A 15,897-nucleotide genomic window follows, 5' to 3' on the forward strand; every position below is an offset into this window, starting at 1 on the left:
AAGGACATGAGTTGAGAGTTAAAGGACAAAAGTTTAGGGGTAACATGAGGGGAAACTTCTTTACTCAAGAGAGTGGTAGCTGTGTGGAAGGAGCTTCCAGCAGAAGTGGTTGAGGCAGGTACAATGTTGTTGTTTAAAGTTAAATTGGATAGATATATGGACAGGAAAGGAATGGAGGGTTATGGGCTGAGTGCAGGTCCGTGGGACTAGGTGAGAGTAAGAATTCAGTACGGACTAGAAGGGCCAAGATGGCCTGTTTCTGTGCTGTAATTGTTATATGGTTATATGATATGAGAGGATCATGGGACAGGAGGCCTAGGGAGAAAGAAAAGGGGGAGAGGGGAAGCCCAGAGGATGGGCAAGGGGTATAGTGAGAGGGACAGAGGGAGAAAAAGGAGAGAGGGAAAAAGAAAGTGTGTATATAAATAAATAAATAACCGATGGGGTATGAGGGGGAGGTGGGACATTAGCGGAAGTTTGAGAAGTCAATGTTCATGCCATCATATTGGAGGCTACCCAGACAGAATATAAGGTGTTGTTCCTCCAACCTGAGTGTGGCTTCATCTTTACAGTAGAGGAGGGCGTGGATAGATATATCTGAATGGGAATGGGACGTGGAATTAAAATGTGTGGCCACTGGGAGATCCTGCTTTCTCTGGCGGACAGAGCGTAGGTGTTCAGCGAAACGATCTCCCAGTCTGCCTTGGGTCTTGCCGATATAGAGAAGGCCACATCGGGAGCACCGGACGCAGTATATCACCTCAGCTGACTCACAGGTGAAGTGTCGCCTCACCTGGAAGGACTGTCTGGGGCCCTGAATGGTATGAGGGAGGAAGTGTAAGGGCATGTGTAGCACTTGTTCCGCTTCCAAGGATAAGTGCCAGGACGGAGATCGGTGGGGAGGGATGGGGGGGACGAATGGACAAGGGAGTCGCGTAGGGAGCGATCCCTGCGGAAAGCAGAGAGGTGGGGGAGGGAAAGATGTGCTTAGTGGTGGGATCCCGTTGGAGGTGGCGGAAGTTACGGAGAACTAACGGAGAATTAAGTTATGGAGAGATAAACAGGAAATGGGTTTCTCCATATTGGAAATCAATGAGAAAAGGTTTAGTCTACTGGAGCTCTGTGTGAAGCTGTGAAAAGACAATGAATTGTTTCATTATGATTCTGTACATTGGGAGTGAATAGGAAAGGATTTGGCCCATTGAGGCTATGTACATGGAGCCAATCTGAAAGTTTAGTTTATTGGCACTCCATATACCAAGGGATTTTATTTCCATTAGAAAACCATACAGGGGAGTGAGGGGAAAAAGGATTTGTTTCATTGAATGAGTAGAAAGGGATTTGTCCATTGAGATTCTACACAGGAATCTATGGATAAGTTTTGTCCAGGAAGGTTGTGATCACCTTAATTCCCACTGCTGCCTGTAAGGAGCTTCTACGTCCTCCCTGTGACCGTGTGAGTTTCCTCCGGGTGCTTTGGCTTCCTCCCACAGTCCAAAGACATACCCGTTGGTAGGTGAGTTGGTCATTGTAAATTGTCCCGTGATTAGGCGCGGTTTAAATCGGAGGTTGCTGGGTGGAGCGGTTTGAAGGGCTGGAAGGGCCTATTCCGCAGTGTATCTCAATCAATCAACCAATAAATTAATTAATTAACTAAATGAGCTTGGGGTAGTCCTAGCATCTACACAAACAAAGGACATGGTTGAGTGCCACACTTTCATACTTAATCTTCAGTTAGCCATTGATCGTAAGCAATAAAATATGGAATAGCTTTATATAATACTTTGCCCCTTTCTATACTTAGGTGTAAAATTATGACCAACAGCTAATCTGTAAGATTTTTGTGAGTTTTTATGGGATTATAATAATTAAACAGGTGTGATAGACCACATATCTGCTTTTGCTCTGAAACTCTCCAGCTCACATCTTTAGTCAAGTTCATTCCTTGACTTTTCCTCCTCATTTTGAGCAGCTTCCTGTGATCCCTGACTCACACTAACTCCTCATTTCATCAATGATAAAATTCTCTCCCTTATTTTCAAATTCTTGCTGACTTACCACTTCCCCTTCTCTGTAATTTCCTGCAGACTTATAACTAACCACGGTATGTGGATTCCAGAATCACATTTATTATCTTTGACACATGGCGTGAAATTTGTTATTTTGTGGCAGCGGAACAGTGGAAATACATAAAGATCCATCAACTGCAAAAACAAATATATACAGTGGGTTCCAGTTAATTGGGCCGTCGGTTAAAAAGGACAGCTATTTACTTGGGACAACAAAAACAAATCAAGAAAACAGCCAAGATTCCTTCATTTATTTGGGACACCATGCTACTTAATTGGGGCAGGAGACTGTTGCCAAACTGTTTCTAACTAGTGTTAGTCATGTGCACTTGTGTGGCTATTAGACACTACACCATGCTTAGAGTGATCAGTTTTTAAATAGCATCAGTTGCATGTCTTTTGTTTCCAAAAACCAGTGATTTTTGACACTGATAGTTGGCAAGAATTAAACAGTAAGAAAATTCAGAACAGTTTTACTTACTGCAGTTTCAAGCATTCAGGCTTGGAGATGCCAGAAATGGCCGCGAGTGAAAATAAAATGACTTCACTACTTCAACAAGTTAAGGACTACGAAGATTTTGAAGGTATTGATAATCACGTTGAATGTTGCAAAAACACTCTTTGAAGGCAGACCATTATCTACAATAGGTGTCTGCACTTATTTTGTTCATTTACAGTCAGTCAAAAGGAACTCACAGCATACTCTGGATGAATTTCTCCATCAATAAGGATTAGGAACTAATGCACAGTTTAACAGTGTAGTAGTTTTGGTGGTATTCTAATCTGTTCTGGATTTCATTGAAATACATAATTTATTACTCAGTTAAAAGGTAGTTTGTCCTTTTTATACCTTTTTAACTATTTCCATTCAACTTTGGCTAATTGGGGCAGCCGCTTCATTGGGCCAAAATGCACTGGTCCTGATGTGTCCCAGTCGGAATCCACTGCAGTGCAAAATAAAAGAAAAGTGAGGTAGTGCTCATGGGTTCCGTATCATTCAGGAATCTGTCAGCAGAGGGCTCCTGAATCATTGTTTGTGTCTTCAGGCTCCTACACCTTAATGGTAGTAGTGAGAAGAGGGTGTGTTCTGGATGGTGAGGGTGCTTAGTGATGGATGCTGCCCTCTTGAGGTATTGCCTCTTGAAGATGTTGATGCTGAGGAGGGCTGTGCCTGTGGTGAAGCTGACTGAATCTATAATGCTCTGTACAGTGCAACCCTGTGCACTGGAACCTCCACACCAGGCTGTATTGTCAAAGACCAAAATACACAGGAGCAAAATTAGGCTATTCAGCCCATCTAGTCTGATATATTTTCCTCCTCAACCCTATTGTCCTGTCTTATCTCCGTAACATTTAACACCCATAGTTAATTGAGGGAGCAGTTTGTTGAGCACCTTCACTCCGTCTCAACAAGGGAGGATTTCCCAGTATCCAACAATTTTAATTCCATTCCCCATTCCCATTCTGACATATCAGTTCATGCCCTCCTCTACTGCCATGATGAGGCCACTCTCAGGCTGGAGGAACAATACCTAATATTCTGTCTGGGTAGCCTTCAACTTGATAGCATGAACATTGATTTCTCCAATATCCAGTAATTTCTTCCTCTTCCCCTCTCTCTCCTGTTCCATTCCCCTGCCAATCACTCCCTCTGGTACTCCTCCTCCTTCCCTTTCTCCCATGGTCCACTCTCCTCTCCCATCAGATTCCTTCTTCTTCAAGTCTTCATCTTTTCCACCTGTCACATTGCACCTTCTCACTTCATCCCTCCCACTTTCCTTTCCCGTCACCTAGCTTCGCCATTCATCTGCCAACTTCCCCTCACCCCAAATTCTTATTCTGACTTCCTCCCCCTTCCTTTCCAGTCACGTTGAAGGGTCTTGGCCCAAAATGTTGACTGTTTATTCCCCTCCATGGATGCTGCCTGACCTGCTGAGTTGCTCTAACATTTTGTGTTATATTAAATCCACTGCTTAAGCACACAGTGTTGACATTAGAGTTAAGCCTAAATTTATCTATTTTAAACCTATTCGCAAGATTTTGATTAAAGAACTACTTTCTAAAAGCATCTATTAATATACTGTACTTTTTCTATATGATCATTCACTAGTTACTTCCTTTCAAACTGAAAAAAAAAACAAATTGTTTAATACTTTCTTTATAATTAGTTGGAGGGTTTATAAATAGGTACTTTATCAATGTCATGAATTTTATCCTATTATGGCAACTCAGCAAGAAAACCTTTGCCACGACCTCACAAGTCACTAATTTGAGAATTTTATACTCCACAGCTGGAACACTGAAAAGATTTTTATGAACTAAACTCACCAAGGAAGCTGCTGAATACAAAGGCCCTCATTTCAAGTGGTACTGTCGACCACTAACAACTTGCCGCTGAACACGAAGGGGGAAATGTGCGGAGACTCCAGAGTCGTGTAGAACCAGGTGTGTTTGCCCCCGAACCTGCCACAGCAGAGACCAGCATGGCAGCCATGGAACAGAACAGCAGTCATTTACCTTGCTCTATTTCTTGCAATGCGAGTATCTTACTCACCAAGTACAATAAAAATAACATTAACCTCTTTTAAAAATGCAAACTGCAATTAATATCACTCACAAAATGCTAGAGGAACTCAACAATTAGTATCACTGATAGGAAGGTTATAACCTATTTTAAACTAAAGTGCTAGACCTGCATTTTCTTTGGCAAGAAATCAAAGAAATACTTTAAGATCAATACTTCCAGTTCATTTCCACTTCAATCTCTCTCTTTCTCCCCTCCAACCTCTCTCCCTTCCTCCTCTCCTCTCTCATTCTCCCTCCCCCTCCCCCAAACTATGCATTTCTCTGTCTCCTCTCACTCACCTTCCTCCTTTCCCCCTTTCTCTCTCACTCTTCCTCCCGCCTCTCACTCTTTCTCCCCTTCACCCACTCCTTCTCCTTCACCTACCTCTTTACCCCTCCTTCACGTTTCTCTTCCTTCTCCTCTTCCTCCCACTTCTCTCCCTTTCATTCTCTTTTTCTCTCTTCCCTTCCATTCTTACTCCCTCTCTCTTTCTCTATCTCTTTTCTCCCTCACCTTCCTCCTCTCCCCATTTCTCTTTCCTCGTCTCCCCTCTCTCTCACCTTCCACTCTCCCCTTTTCTCCCTTCCTCCCTCCCTGCCTGCCTCTCACTCTCTCTACGTACCTATCTCCTCTCTCCCTTCCCCTCTTCCTCTCCCTCACTTTTCTTTCTCATTCCTTCCCTTCTCCCTCACCTTCTTACTCCTCCTCTCTCTTCTTTCTTCCCTCCCCTACCTATTCCTCTCTCTCTCTCTATCTCCTCTCTATCCCTTCCGTCTCTCTCTCCCCTCCTTACCCCTCTCCCTTTCCTCCCCCTCCCCACCTCTCTCTTTGCAGTTCCTTTGTACAGGGGAAGTGATTAGTGGTCGGGACAAAAATGCAATTCTTTGGAGAGCCAACTGCACTTGATCCCCCTCATATCTCTACTCAGGATATCAGGCAAAATCCAATGGTTGCTGGAATTTTGAAATACAATCAGAAATTCCCAGACATAGGTTCAATAGAATGTAGAACTGCACATTACAGGCCCTTCAGCCTGCGATGTTGTGCCGACATTTTAACCCACTCTGAGATCAATCTAACCCTTCCTTCCCACATAGCCTTCCATTTTTCTATCACCCATGTGTCTATCCAAGAGTGACCACACACCCACGACTTTCTGTATAAAAATTCTACCTCTAACATTCCCCCATGCTGTCCTCCAATCATCTTAACATTATGGCCCCTTGTTTTAGCTGTTTCTGCTCTGACGCCATTTATGTTGAGTTTACACATTCTTCCTGTGATCTGAGACACAAGAGATTCTGCCAGTGTTGGAAATCTTAAGCAACATATACGGAGGGGAACAAACAATTGAAATTTTAGGCTGAGACCCTTCATCAGGACTGGAAAGGAAAATGGCAGAAGCTACCTGGGCTCAGCTATCATCTACCTCCTTGTGCTCCTCCCCCTTCCCCAACCATTTTTATTCTAGCTTCTGCCCTGCTTCCCTCCAGTCCTTTTGAAGGGTCTCGGCCTGACACACTGACTGTTTATTCCACTCCACAGATGCTGCCTAGGGTTGTCAACTGTCCCGTATTAGCCAGGACATCCCATAAATTGATTTGTCCCATACGGGACCGCCCTTGTCCCGTAGTTCCCCCGCTAAGGTAGAGCGTTCCTATGAAACATTTCGTGCTGAAATGGCGTAAAGCGAAGAAACGATTACCATTAATTTATATGGGAAAATTTTTTGAGTGTTCCCAGACCCAAAAAATAACCTACCAAATCATACCAAGTAACACATAAAACCTAAAATAACACTAACATATAGTAAAAGCAGGAATGATATGATAAGTACACAGCCTATATAAAGTAGAAATAATGTATGTACAGTGTAATATCACTGAACAGAATCGCCAAAACCGATTTGTAGAAAAAAATAGGCACGCACACACATGCGCACGTCACGCATGCGCACACAGGTGCCTGTGCAAGGCTTCATGGTCATGGTAGTCTTTCTCGGGGTAAACACAAGTGTCTCGTATTTGACTGCTACTCTTGTCCCCTATTTGGGAGTGAGAAAGTTGACAACCCTAATGCTGCCTGACCTGCTGAGTTCCTCCAGCATTTTACGCGTATTATCGGAAGAACTCAGCAAGCCCAAGTGATCCAGTTTGCTCCCACATTCCAAAGACATGCAATTTGATTGGTCAATTGGCCACTGAAACGTGCTCCTAGTGTGGTGAAATCTGGGAATGTGGAGAGATGCAGATTCAGTGGGCTGAAGGGAGGGAGTGGGGAGACATCACCAGAAGCTGGAGAAATTGATGTTCATGTCGTCAGCTTGGAGGCTGCCCAGAAGGAATATGAAGTGTTGCTACTCCAGCCTAAGGCAGGCTTCGCCATGGTGGTAGAGGAGGCCATGGACCGACATATCAGCGTGTGAATGGGGAATAAAAGTCCTTCCTGTTGCAGATGGAGCAAAGGTGCTTGACAAAGCGTTCTCAATGTTAGACTGCCAAACAAACGCCAACCATAGTCTGCTTGTGAAGAGAAGGTAAGCAAGCAAGGTTGGCGGGATCATTATAAACTAGGGAGAGTTAGGGACTTCACAAATATGAGATGCTGGAAATCCAGAGCAACACACACAAATGCTAGAGGAACTCAGCAGGTCTGAAAGAGGTCTTGGACAGAAGGTAGGGTAAAAGTGGGGAAAAGAAGAGGGGAGCGGGAGGGAATTTTTTTACTGGAAGGAGAAATCCATATTCATGCCAGCAGGTTGGAGAGTTAGTGACTTTAACAAAAAGAAATTGAAAGAAAATACACAGATACTGTTAATTAACAATGCTCCCAAATCTATCACAAATACCTTTTTACAGCAGGACCAGGAACTGCATGACAGTGTCCAATTAATATCTGCACATAATACCACTGGTGCCTGATATTAATCCTAGGAGACCAACAGCAGAAATAAGAGTCAAACCCATCCAATATCAGGTAATTAATCAAATGAAATAGCAAAGCTTGCAATGTTCAAATTCTGTAATGTGGTACAAGAACCTCTGTGGTTATCATTGCAGAAGCGAACACAGTGTAATATTATGCAAACTGACAGCAAGATTAATTATTGTATACTGTGTCATTTAATGATCCTTATTCTACTGAGCAGACATACAGCAGACACTCTGCTCGTCCACACTGGCACATGGCTGGCTTCACCATCCTCTTGAGGATCCGAGAGGCCATTCTTTGGCATTGCATACGACAGAGAATTTTACAGAAAAGGCTAATCAAGGTCACCAGTGCTCGATGTGAGCTCCTTGCTTCGCCCTCCCTCCCCATCTAATCCTAGTTAAAAGGGGCGCCATAGTAGCTTAGTGGTTAGCGCGACACTATTACAGCTTGGGGCATTCCAGAGTTCGAAGTCTGACTCCGGCGTCGACTGTAAGCTGTTTGTATGTTCTCCCCCTGTGACCATGTAAATTTCCTCTGGGCGCTCCGGTTTCCTGCCACAGTCCAAAGATGTACCGGTTAATAGGTTAATTGGTCATTGTAAATTGTCCGTGATTAGACTAGGGTTAAATAGGTGGGTTGCCGGGCGGTGCAGCTCATAGGGCTGGAAGGGCCCGTTCTGCAATGTAAGTAAAAGTAAACAAACGGAAAGCACTCTGGTTACTGGAAATCTTAAATATACTCGTACGGCCAGATTTGGGAACAGCTTCTTTCCAACTGTGATAAGACTGCTGAACGGATCCTGACCTGGATCTGGGCCGTACCTTCCAAATATCTGGACCTGCCTCTCGGTTTTTTTGCACTACCTTATTTCCCATTTTTCTATTTTCTATTTATGATTTATAATTTAAATTTTTAATATTAACTAATTTTAACTATTTTTAATATTTTTAATATTTAATATTTGTAATCCAGGGAGTGTGAAGCGTAGAATCAAATATCGCTGTGATGATTGTACATTCTAGTACCAATTGTTTGGCGACAATAAAGTATAAAGTATATAATGAGAAAATGTCTGACAATTTCAGTAACGCACAAACTGCTGGCGGAAATCAGCAGGTCAGGCAGCATCTAAACAGAAGACGTTTTGGTGTGCTGGTGAAGGGTCTCAGCCCGAAACATCGACTCTTTATTCCTCTCCATAGATGCTGCCTGACCTGCTGAGTTCCTCCAGCATTTTGTATGCGTTGGTCTGGATTTCCAGCATCTGCAGAATCTCTTGGATTTATGGCATTTTCAGTCAGTCACATTATCTGTAGGTACCGAAGTTGCTCAGATGATGGGTCAAAGTTAAACTTTCTTTCCCACTGATATACCCTTCCTGTCATTCATCCGTTGAGTGCTTATCCCAGGTTTCTCTTATGCACAGCATGCCATTTCCTTCAAGGGCTGAGGGTCAGCTTCACTCACCGGGTACATTCACATGCATTGGGAACTTGCTGTGGTGTGTTGGCGTGACATGCAACAGAAAACAACGTCCAGCAATTGTAGAGAATAAAAAATTCTATAAAATGTAAAGTTAGAGGTTAAAATACGGATATGGAATAAATGTGCAGAAGCACCAGCAGGTATTTACAGTGCAAACAACATTCTAGCAAGATGTTTAGATTGTTTTACAGTGCAGTGCAACATTCTTCATCATGAAGGCAGCCTCTGGATTGAATTTGAAAGGTTGAAGGATGATGTACAGTACTTGCAGAAGTCTTGGGCATATACGTATAGCTAGGGTGCCTACGACTTTTACACAGTGGAGCAGAGAGCGAGTTTGTAAATCAGGCAGGAGCAAAGGACGTTGGGAACGGCGAGTGAGGAGCACCACGGGAGCAGTGTGGGACAACTGGCAGAAAAGGGGTGCCAGGAACGGGTGCAGACACACCCAGCCCTGAGACACCAGGCAAGGTTATTTGATTCCAAACAATTGGTTTATTGATCATTACAGAATGTCTCTCTGGTGCTTCCCACTCTCTCCCCTCTCCCTCCGCCTTTTCCTCCACCATGATTCCCCTCTCCCTGCCCCCTTCCCATTCTCAGTCCACAATAGAGACCCATATCAGAATCAGGTTTATCATCACTCACATATGTCATGAAATTTGATTTTTTTGTGACAGCAGTACAGGGCAATACATACAATTACTACAGTGCTGTGCAAAAGTCTTAGGCACTTATATATAAGTGCTGAAGACTTTTGCAAAGCACTGTAGTAATGGTATGTAATTGTATGTACAGTACAAGTTCATCTGATAGTTATCAAAAATTACAGGGGGTTCCTAATCAGTACTGTTAGTGTGAAGTTTTCAGGTCAAGGATCAACTTTATTCACTGTATACACTTACATGGATTAGGAATTTGCTGCAGAGTGTTGGTCAGGGTACAACATGCATAAAAAAACAGCATTTTACAGTTATAAAGTATAAAGAATTATATAAAAAATAACACTAGAGATAGAAGTACAGATACGGAATAAAATGTGCATAAATACATAAATACCAACATGTATTTACAATGTTATTTGTTAATGTTAATATTCACTATTATAGAATGAAACAGCGTTATAAAAGGTGATGAAAAGTGTTTACAGTGCAGTAAAGGGGTAATAGAGAGAAGTGAAAAATAGGATTCATTCAACTACTCTTTGAGGCCTGGACCATCCAGAAGTTTCTGCCGCATTTGTTGCCGACCATCCTGAATTTATGATCCCCAATGTCGTTGTCAACTAAGATGTGGAAACAGCTTCTTTATCCTACTAGAGGCCAGGAGGCAGCCTGTTCCCGGACTGGAGGTCTGTCTGAGTGGGTGGATCAGTTTAGGGAAGAAAGGGGCTTGTTGCATTGTTTTGTTAAACATTATGTTCAAAGTTCAAAGTACATTTATTATCAAAGTATTTATTTGATATACAACCTGATATTCGTTTCCTTACAGGCAGCCACAAAACAAAGAAATCTAATAGAACCTATTAAAAAATGACAACCGTCGAACACCCAATGTGTAGGGAGTAAAAAAAGCAAATTGTGCAAACAATAGAAGTAAGCAAAGTGCATTCAGAACTGAAGTTCACGGAAGTGAGTTCATAGCCACAAAGTCAGTCACAGCCGATCCAGGAGCCCGTTAGTTGCAGGCTATAGACTTAGCTTAGTGCAATCCTTGTGGAGCAGTGAGCTGAACCACCAGCCTGCTCCTTTCCTCCTGCCTCAACACCCTGACCTCACCAATTTAGCTCAGTGGATCCACTGACCCACTGGAAGACTGCTACAGGAAAAGGGAGGGCTGCTGGGGTGGGAAGAGGTGTGTGCTGAATGATAATGTGCTTGGCAAAGTGAACCATTGAAGAGAACAGTGCAGGAAAAAAGACTGTTCAGCCATTGTGAAGAGCAAACCAATTTGTCCAAGTCCACAGCTTGACATGTTCTTCCTTTTCAAATATTTAGACCATAAGACAGCCAAGCGAGTCTGCCATTCCATCATGGCTGATTTATTAACTCTCTCAACCCCATTCTCCTGCCTTCTCTTTGTTACCTCTAAAGCCCTTACTAAACAAGAACCTTATTAACCTCTGCTTTAAATATCCCAATGACTTGGCCTCCACAGCCATCTCTGGCAATGAATTCCATAGATTCACCCCTCTGGCTGAAGAAATATCTCCTCATCTCTGTTTTAAAAGGAAATTCTTGAATTCTGAGGTTATGTCCTCTGATCCTAGTCTCTCCCACTGTTGGAAACATCCTCTCCATGTCCACTCTATATAGGCCTTTCAATATTGGATAGGTTTTAGTGAGATCCCCCCTCCCCCATTCTTCTAAACTCCAGCGAGTACAGCCCCAGAGCTGTCTTCTCAAATATTTACCTTTTTTCCCAACTTCATTCCAAATATTTACCCCAATTCCCTCTGAAAATTCCCATTACATTGGTTTCCATCACCACAGAACTATTTCACCTCATCTATCTTTCTGTAAGCTGTCTGATAAATGGTACCTTCGACCAGTGAAGTCAGTCTTGGCTGAGCTAACCCAAAGTTTTGCAGACCCGAAACAAGAGTATATATTGACAAGGAGCAAATTCTACTTAAAATGCACAGGCAACCAAAGTTACTTCCTCTCAGTAAAAACTGGGTGAAAATGCAAGGAGTGGAGTGTATAACTATAAATAATGTTCAGAAAATCAATGTCAGTCACTTACGGCAGCATGGTATCGAGCTTGAGTGACAGGTATATTACCAAATCCTCTCCACTCTATCTTGTTGTGGTATTGACCCTACGTACACAGTAATGTTAATCAGCTGTTAAAACTCGTTTTTTTATTATCTGATCCAACTTTATCACACTAAGTGTAGACACAGATCCATAAAGATAAGCTAAATGTTTCCCTTCATATGTCTGTATGATAATTTGTGCAGCCTGGTAGTGTAGTGTTTAGCACAATGCTTTTAAGTATCAATGACCCAGGTTCAATTCCCGCCGCTGCCTTTAAGGAGTTTGTACGTTCTCCCAAGACTACGTGGGTTTCCTCCCACAGTCCAGGACCTAATGGCCAGTAGGTTAATTGTAAATTGTGCTGTGATATGCTAGGGTTACTGTAAATCGTGGGCTGCTGGCTAGCACGGCTCAAAGGGCTGGAAGAGCCTGTTTCACGCTGTAGCTCAATAAATAAATAAAAATAATATATTTATCTTAAAAATATTTTAGAGAAAAGAATCCTAAACGTACTTCATATGAGGCACGTGATGACGGTGCTCTCCAAGTGAATCTCCTGGCAGCTCACCGAGTTGCTTGTTTACTCTTGAGCGTTTGATCGCAGAGGGGAGCAATTCCAGTGAACGAGACCTCAAAGGGGGTGTGACACTTTACACAGCTGGAGCGCTTCTGTTGTGAAAACAACGTGAAAAAAGAGCAATCAGAAAGTACTCACATGATGGCATGCACAGGCTTTTCGATGTGCGGAGAGGTGCATCCCAGAATTTCACCCGGTGATAGCGGCTTGCACTGAGGAACGCAGATGTCATAATCCGATCGCAATTCCTGGCTGGTGGACTGGGCAGAGAGAGAGAGAGAGAGAGGGATTATAGGGAGAGGAAAGGCAGTCTACATTAAGAGGTTGTGGAGAGGAATTTATTTCAGGACTACCGAAAAATTAGCTATAGAAAGAGATGCAAGTTACAGTCAAACCTCATTAGCTTCTTCCCACTAGGAGGAGATGAAAACGGGCTGTCAATGCCAATCCTCATAACATCCAGCATCACACAAGCTATTTCCAAAATTTTACAGCCAATTATACAGCAATTCTTTACTTTTTTTGTCATCACCCTTCAGCAATGCCTTACTTAATGATTACTAAAGTGGGAGGGCCTTTCCTTTAATAAATCTATGGTGATTGTAACACAGGGAACTCGCGCAGCATTTAAGAAGCTCTAAGTGTAGAAGAGGCAGCTGAGCTTTTACATGACCTTAGGAAAACTGAGGTTTATGAGATTATGAGAGGCATGGATAAGAGTAGCACACACAAAATGCTGGAGGAACTCAGCAGGTCTGATAGCATCTATGGAGGGCAATAAACTGTCGACATTGTGGGCTGAGACTGGAAAGTGGGGGGGGGGCAGGGGGAGGAGCCAGAATGAGAAGGTGGAGGCAGAGGAAGGAGGACAAGCTAGAAGCTGATAGGTGGAGCCAGATGGGTGGGGGAGGAGTGATTGAAGTAAGAAGCTGGGAGGTGATTGGTGGAAAAGGTAAAGGACTGGAGAAGAAGAAATCTGATAGGAGAGGAGAGTGGTCCATGGGAGAGAAAGAGGAGGAGCTGCACCTGAGGAAGGTGATGGGTAGGTGAGAGTGCCTGGAATATGCTGCCTGAGGCAGATACGTTAGGAACTTTGAAGAGATTTTTAGATAGACGCGAGAGCATGAGGAAATAGAAGGATATGGACATTGTCTAGGTAGAGGGAGTTAGGTTAGTTGGCCATTTGATTCCTAATTTAATTGGTTCGGCACAACACTGTGGGCTGAAGGGCCTGTTCCTGTGCTGTATATTCTGTCAGCCAATGCTCCAAGTGTAGATCTCTTGCCTGGGAATGGAGGCCATGGGTTCCTTTCCCACACCAGAAATTTCAAGATAAAATTAGGGATGGTACAATGGTATATCAGTTAACGCAACACTATTACAGCGCCAGGGCCCCGGGTTCAATTCCCGCCACTGTCTGCAAGGAGTTGTACATTCCTCCAATGAGCACGTGAGCTTCTTCTGGGTGTGCCAGATTCCTCCCACATTCCAAAGACGTAGGTTAAGTGGTCATGTATGTAATTGGGGGGCACAGGCTTGTTGAGCCGGAACAGCCTGTTTGCAGTGCTGTGTCTCTAAAATATAAAAAAAAGATTTTAAAACAACCAGGCTGATAAAATTTAGGAAAAGCTGTAGTTAGAGAATCTGCTTCTCAGATGAAACTTTAAACCCACATCTGTCTGCCATCTCTGTTGGACATAAAGACTTCAGCAGCACTATATCAGGGAAGAAGTATGGAGTTCTCCCCAGGGCCATGAGAAACATAAATCACTCAACCAAAATCAATAAAGCCCCGTTATCTGTTCATTTATTTTCATGGATCTTTGTGACATCTTGCTGTGTTTCCTACAAAACAGTGGCTATGCTTTAACCATACTTCATTGCTATAACGTGCTTGTGAACAGCATTTTTACTGAAAGCTTAACCCTTTCTGGAACGAGCAAACAGACCAGACAACATTTTGCCCAGGTCCCTGCCCCTGATCACATCTCCTTGGTGACAGCCAAAGAGTGCTGGTGAACGTCAGCTCAGCATTAGTTAAGAAAGCACAGCAGCATCCCCACTAACTGAGGAGATGGAGCCGAGCACGCCCCCCGCCCTCGTCATTCTAATCAATATTTATGGGAGGGGAGCACAGTTGAGAGTGCTTCAAAGGTGCACTTTATCGTCAGGGGGAGAGAATTTGTAAAGTTTGTAGACTGAGCTCTCTAACGGGGAGGTGAATTAACAGCCATGCATGGATTGGAGAAGCTATTGAGCAATAATGGTTATTGCCTTCATGTTTTGTTCCACACAACATTTCAGTTCTCAACATCCCAGGGATCTCATTGGAAACAGGGTCTCTCCCAAACCTATTTCTTTCAGAATCAGAATCTGGTTCTAACCAATTTTTACAGGAGCACCACTGCGAGTGTCCTGAAGCTGCATCACTGTTTGGTATGGGAATTGCAAGGCATATGACTGCAAATCCTTACAAAGGATTGCGAGGACTGCTGATCTCTCTTCCACTCATTAGAGATATTTGTCTGGAGCACTGTGTATGCAGGCACCTTAGCATCATCAAAGATCCCTCCCATCTGTCCCACAATCTCTTTGATCCCCTACCATCAGACAGAAGGATAGCATTAGGACAAGAACTGTCAGCATGGGAAACAGCTTCTTCCCCCAGGCTGTGAGAACATTGAACTCCCTGCCATCACCCAGGTCTCACTATGTATGAAGTGCCAGTAGCGTTACTGTTTACTTTTTAACATCTCGTAAGTGTACCTTATGCTAAATACTAATCTTCTGGAATATATTTTATTATTTGTTAATTTATTTGTTGTAAATTTACATCTTGTGTTGAGAGTGTGAGTTATATGTATTGTGTTGTGCATCCTGGCCCTGAGTTGGAGGTTAACCAGTCATTAGATAGATTGAGCCTCTTCTCGTCTCATTTGGCGGTATAGATGTGTACAGTTTAATGACTATAAACCTGAACTCAAGCTTGAGCTGAGGTGAAGGTCAGCTGATGACCTCTGACAGGTCACAGACCTGAAACGTCAGCTGTTTCCCTTCCTCTCTGCTGAGACTTTACAGCGATTCTTGTGCTTTTATTCCAGATTTGCAGAAATTGCAAATATTTCAAGCACACTGGGGTGACTTGTCTTTTGATCTGAACACCTACAGTGGTTCAAAAAGGAGGAAGAACAAAATAGAGGCCAAGGCAACATTCGAGAGAGATGAAAGTCACCACGGCCAGGGGAGAGGCTGGGAACTTCCATCCACAACGGAGAAGTCAAAAGTCTATTCAATGTTTCATCTAACTGACTTTCCTTTTGTCATCTTAAGCTCATTGTGAATAATGGCCATTGGGAGACGGAAAAGCAGAATGTGATTCATTCCTTTTCTCACCGTATTCCACGGAGAGAGCCAAGGTTACAGAAGGAAAATCTCATTGGACAGGGATGGCATTAGTCGTGGGAAAGAATTAATAACTGCCCTATAACCCAGCTCTAATTAGCTACA

The 15,897-nt window shown here is 43.3% G+C and overlaps 1 protein-coding gene across 1 annotated transcript in view; it reads right to left on the reverse strand.

The window, feature by feature from the left end:
* dph1 (diphthamide biosynthesis 1) overlaps positions 1 to 15,897 on the reverse strand; it is an 814,404-nt gene that overhangs the window by 325,087 nt on the left and 473,420 nt on the right. Inside the window, exon 6 of the mRNA XM_072243260.1 lies at positions 12,529 to 12,650. Within this exon, the coding sequence (XP_072099361.1) occupies positions 12,529 to 12,650 (122 nt within the window). The remainder of the gene's footprint in view (positions 1 to 12,528; positions 12,651 to 15,897) is intronic.

Source organism: Mobula birostris, chromosome 25, assembly GCF_030028105.1.
Source record: "Mobula birostris isolate sMobBir1 chromosome 25, sMobBir1.hap1, whole genome shotgun sequence".
NCBI classification, from domain to species: Eukaryota; Metazoa; Chordata; class Chondrichthyes; order Myliobatiformes; family Myliobatidae; genus Mobula; species Mobula birostris.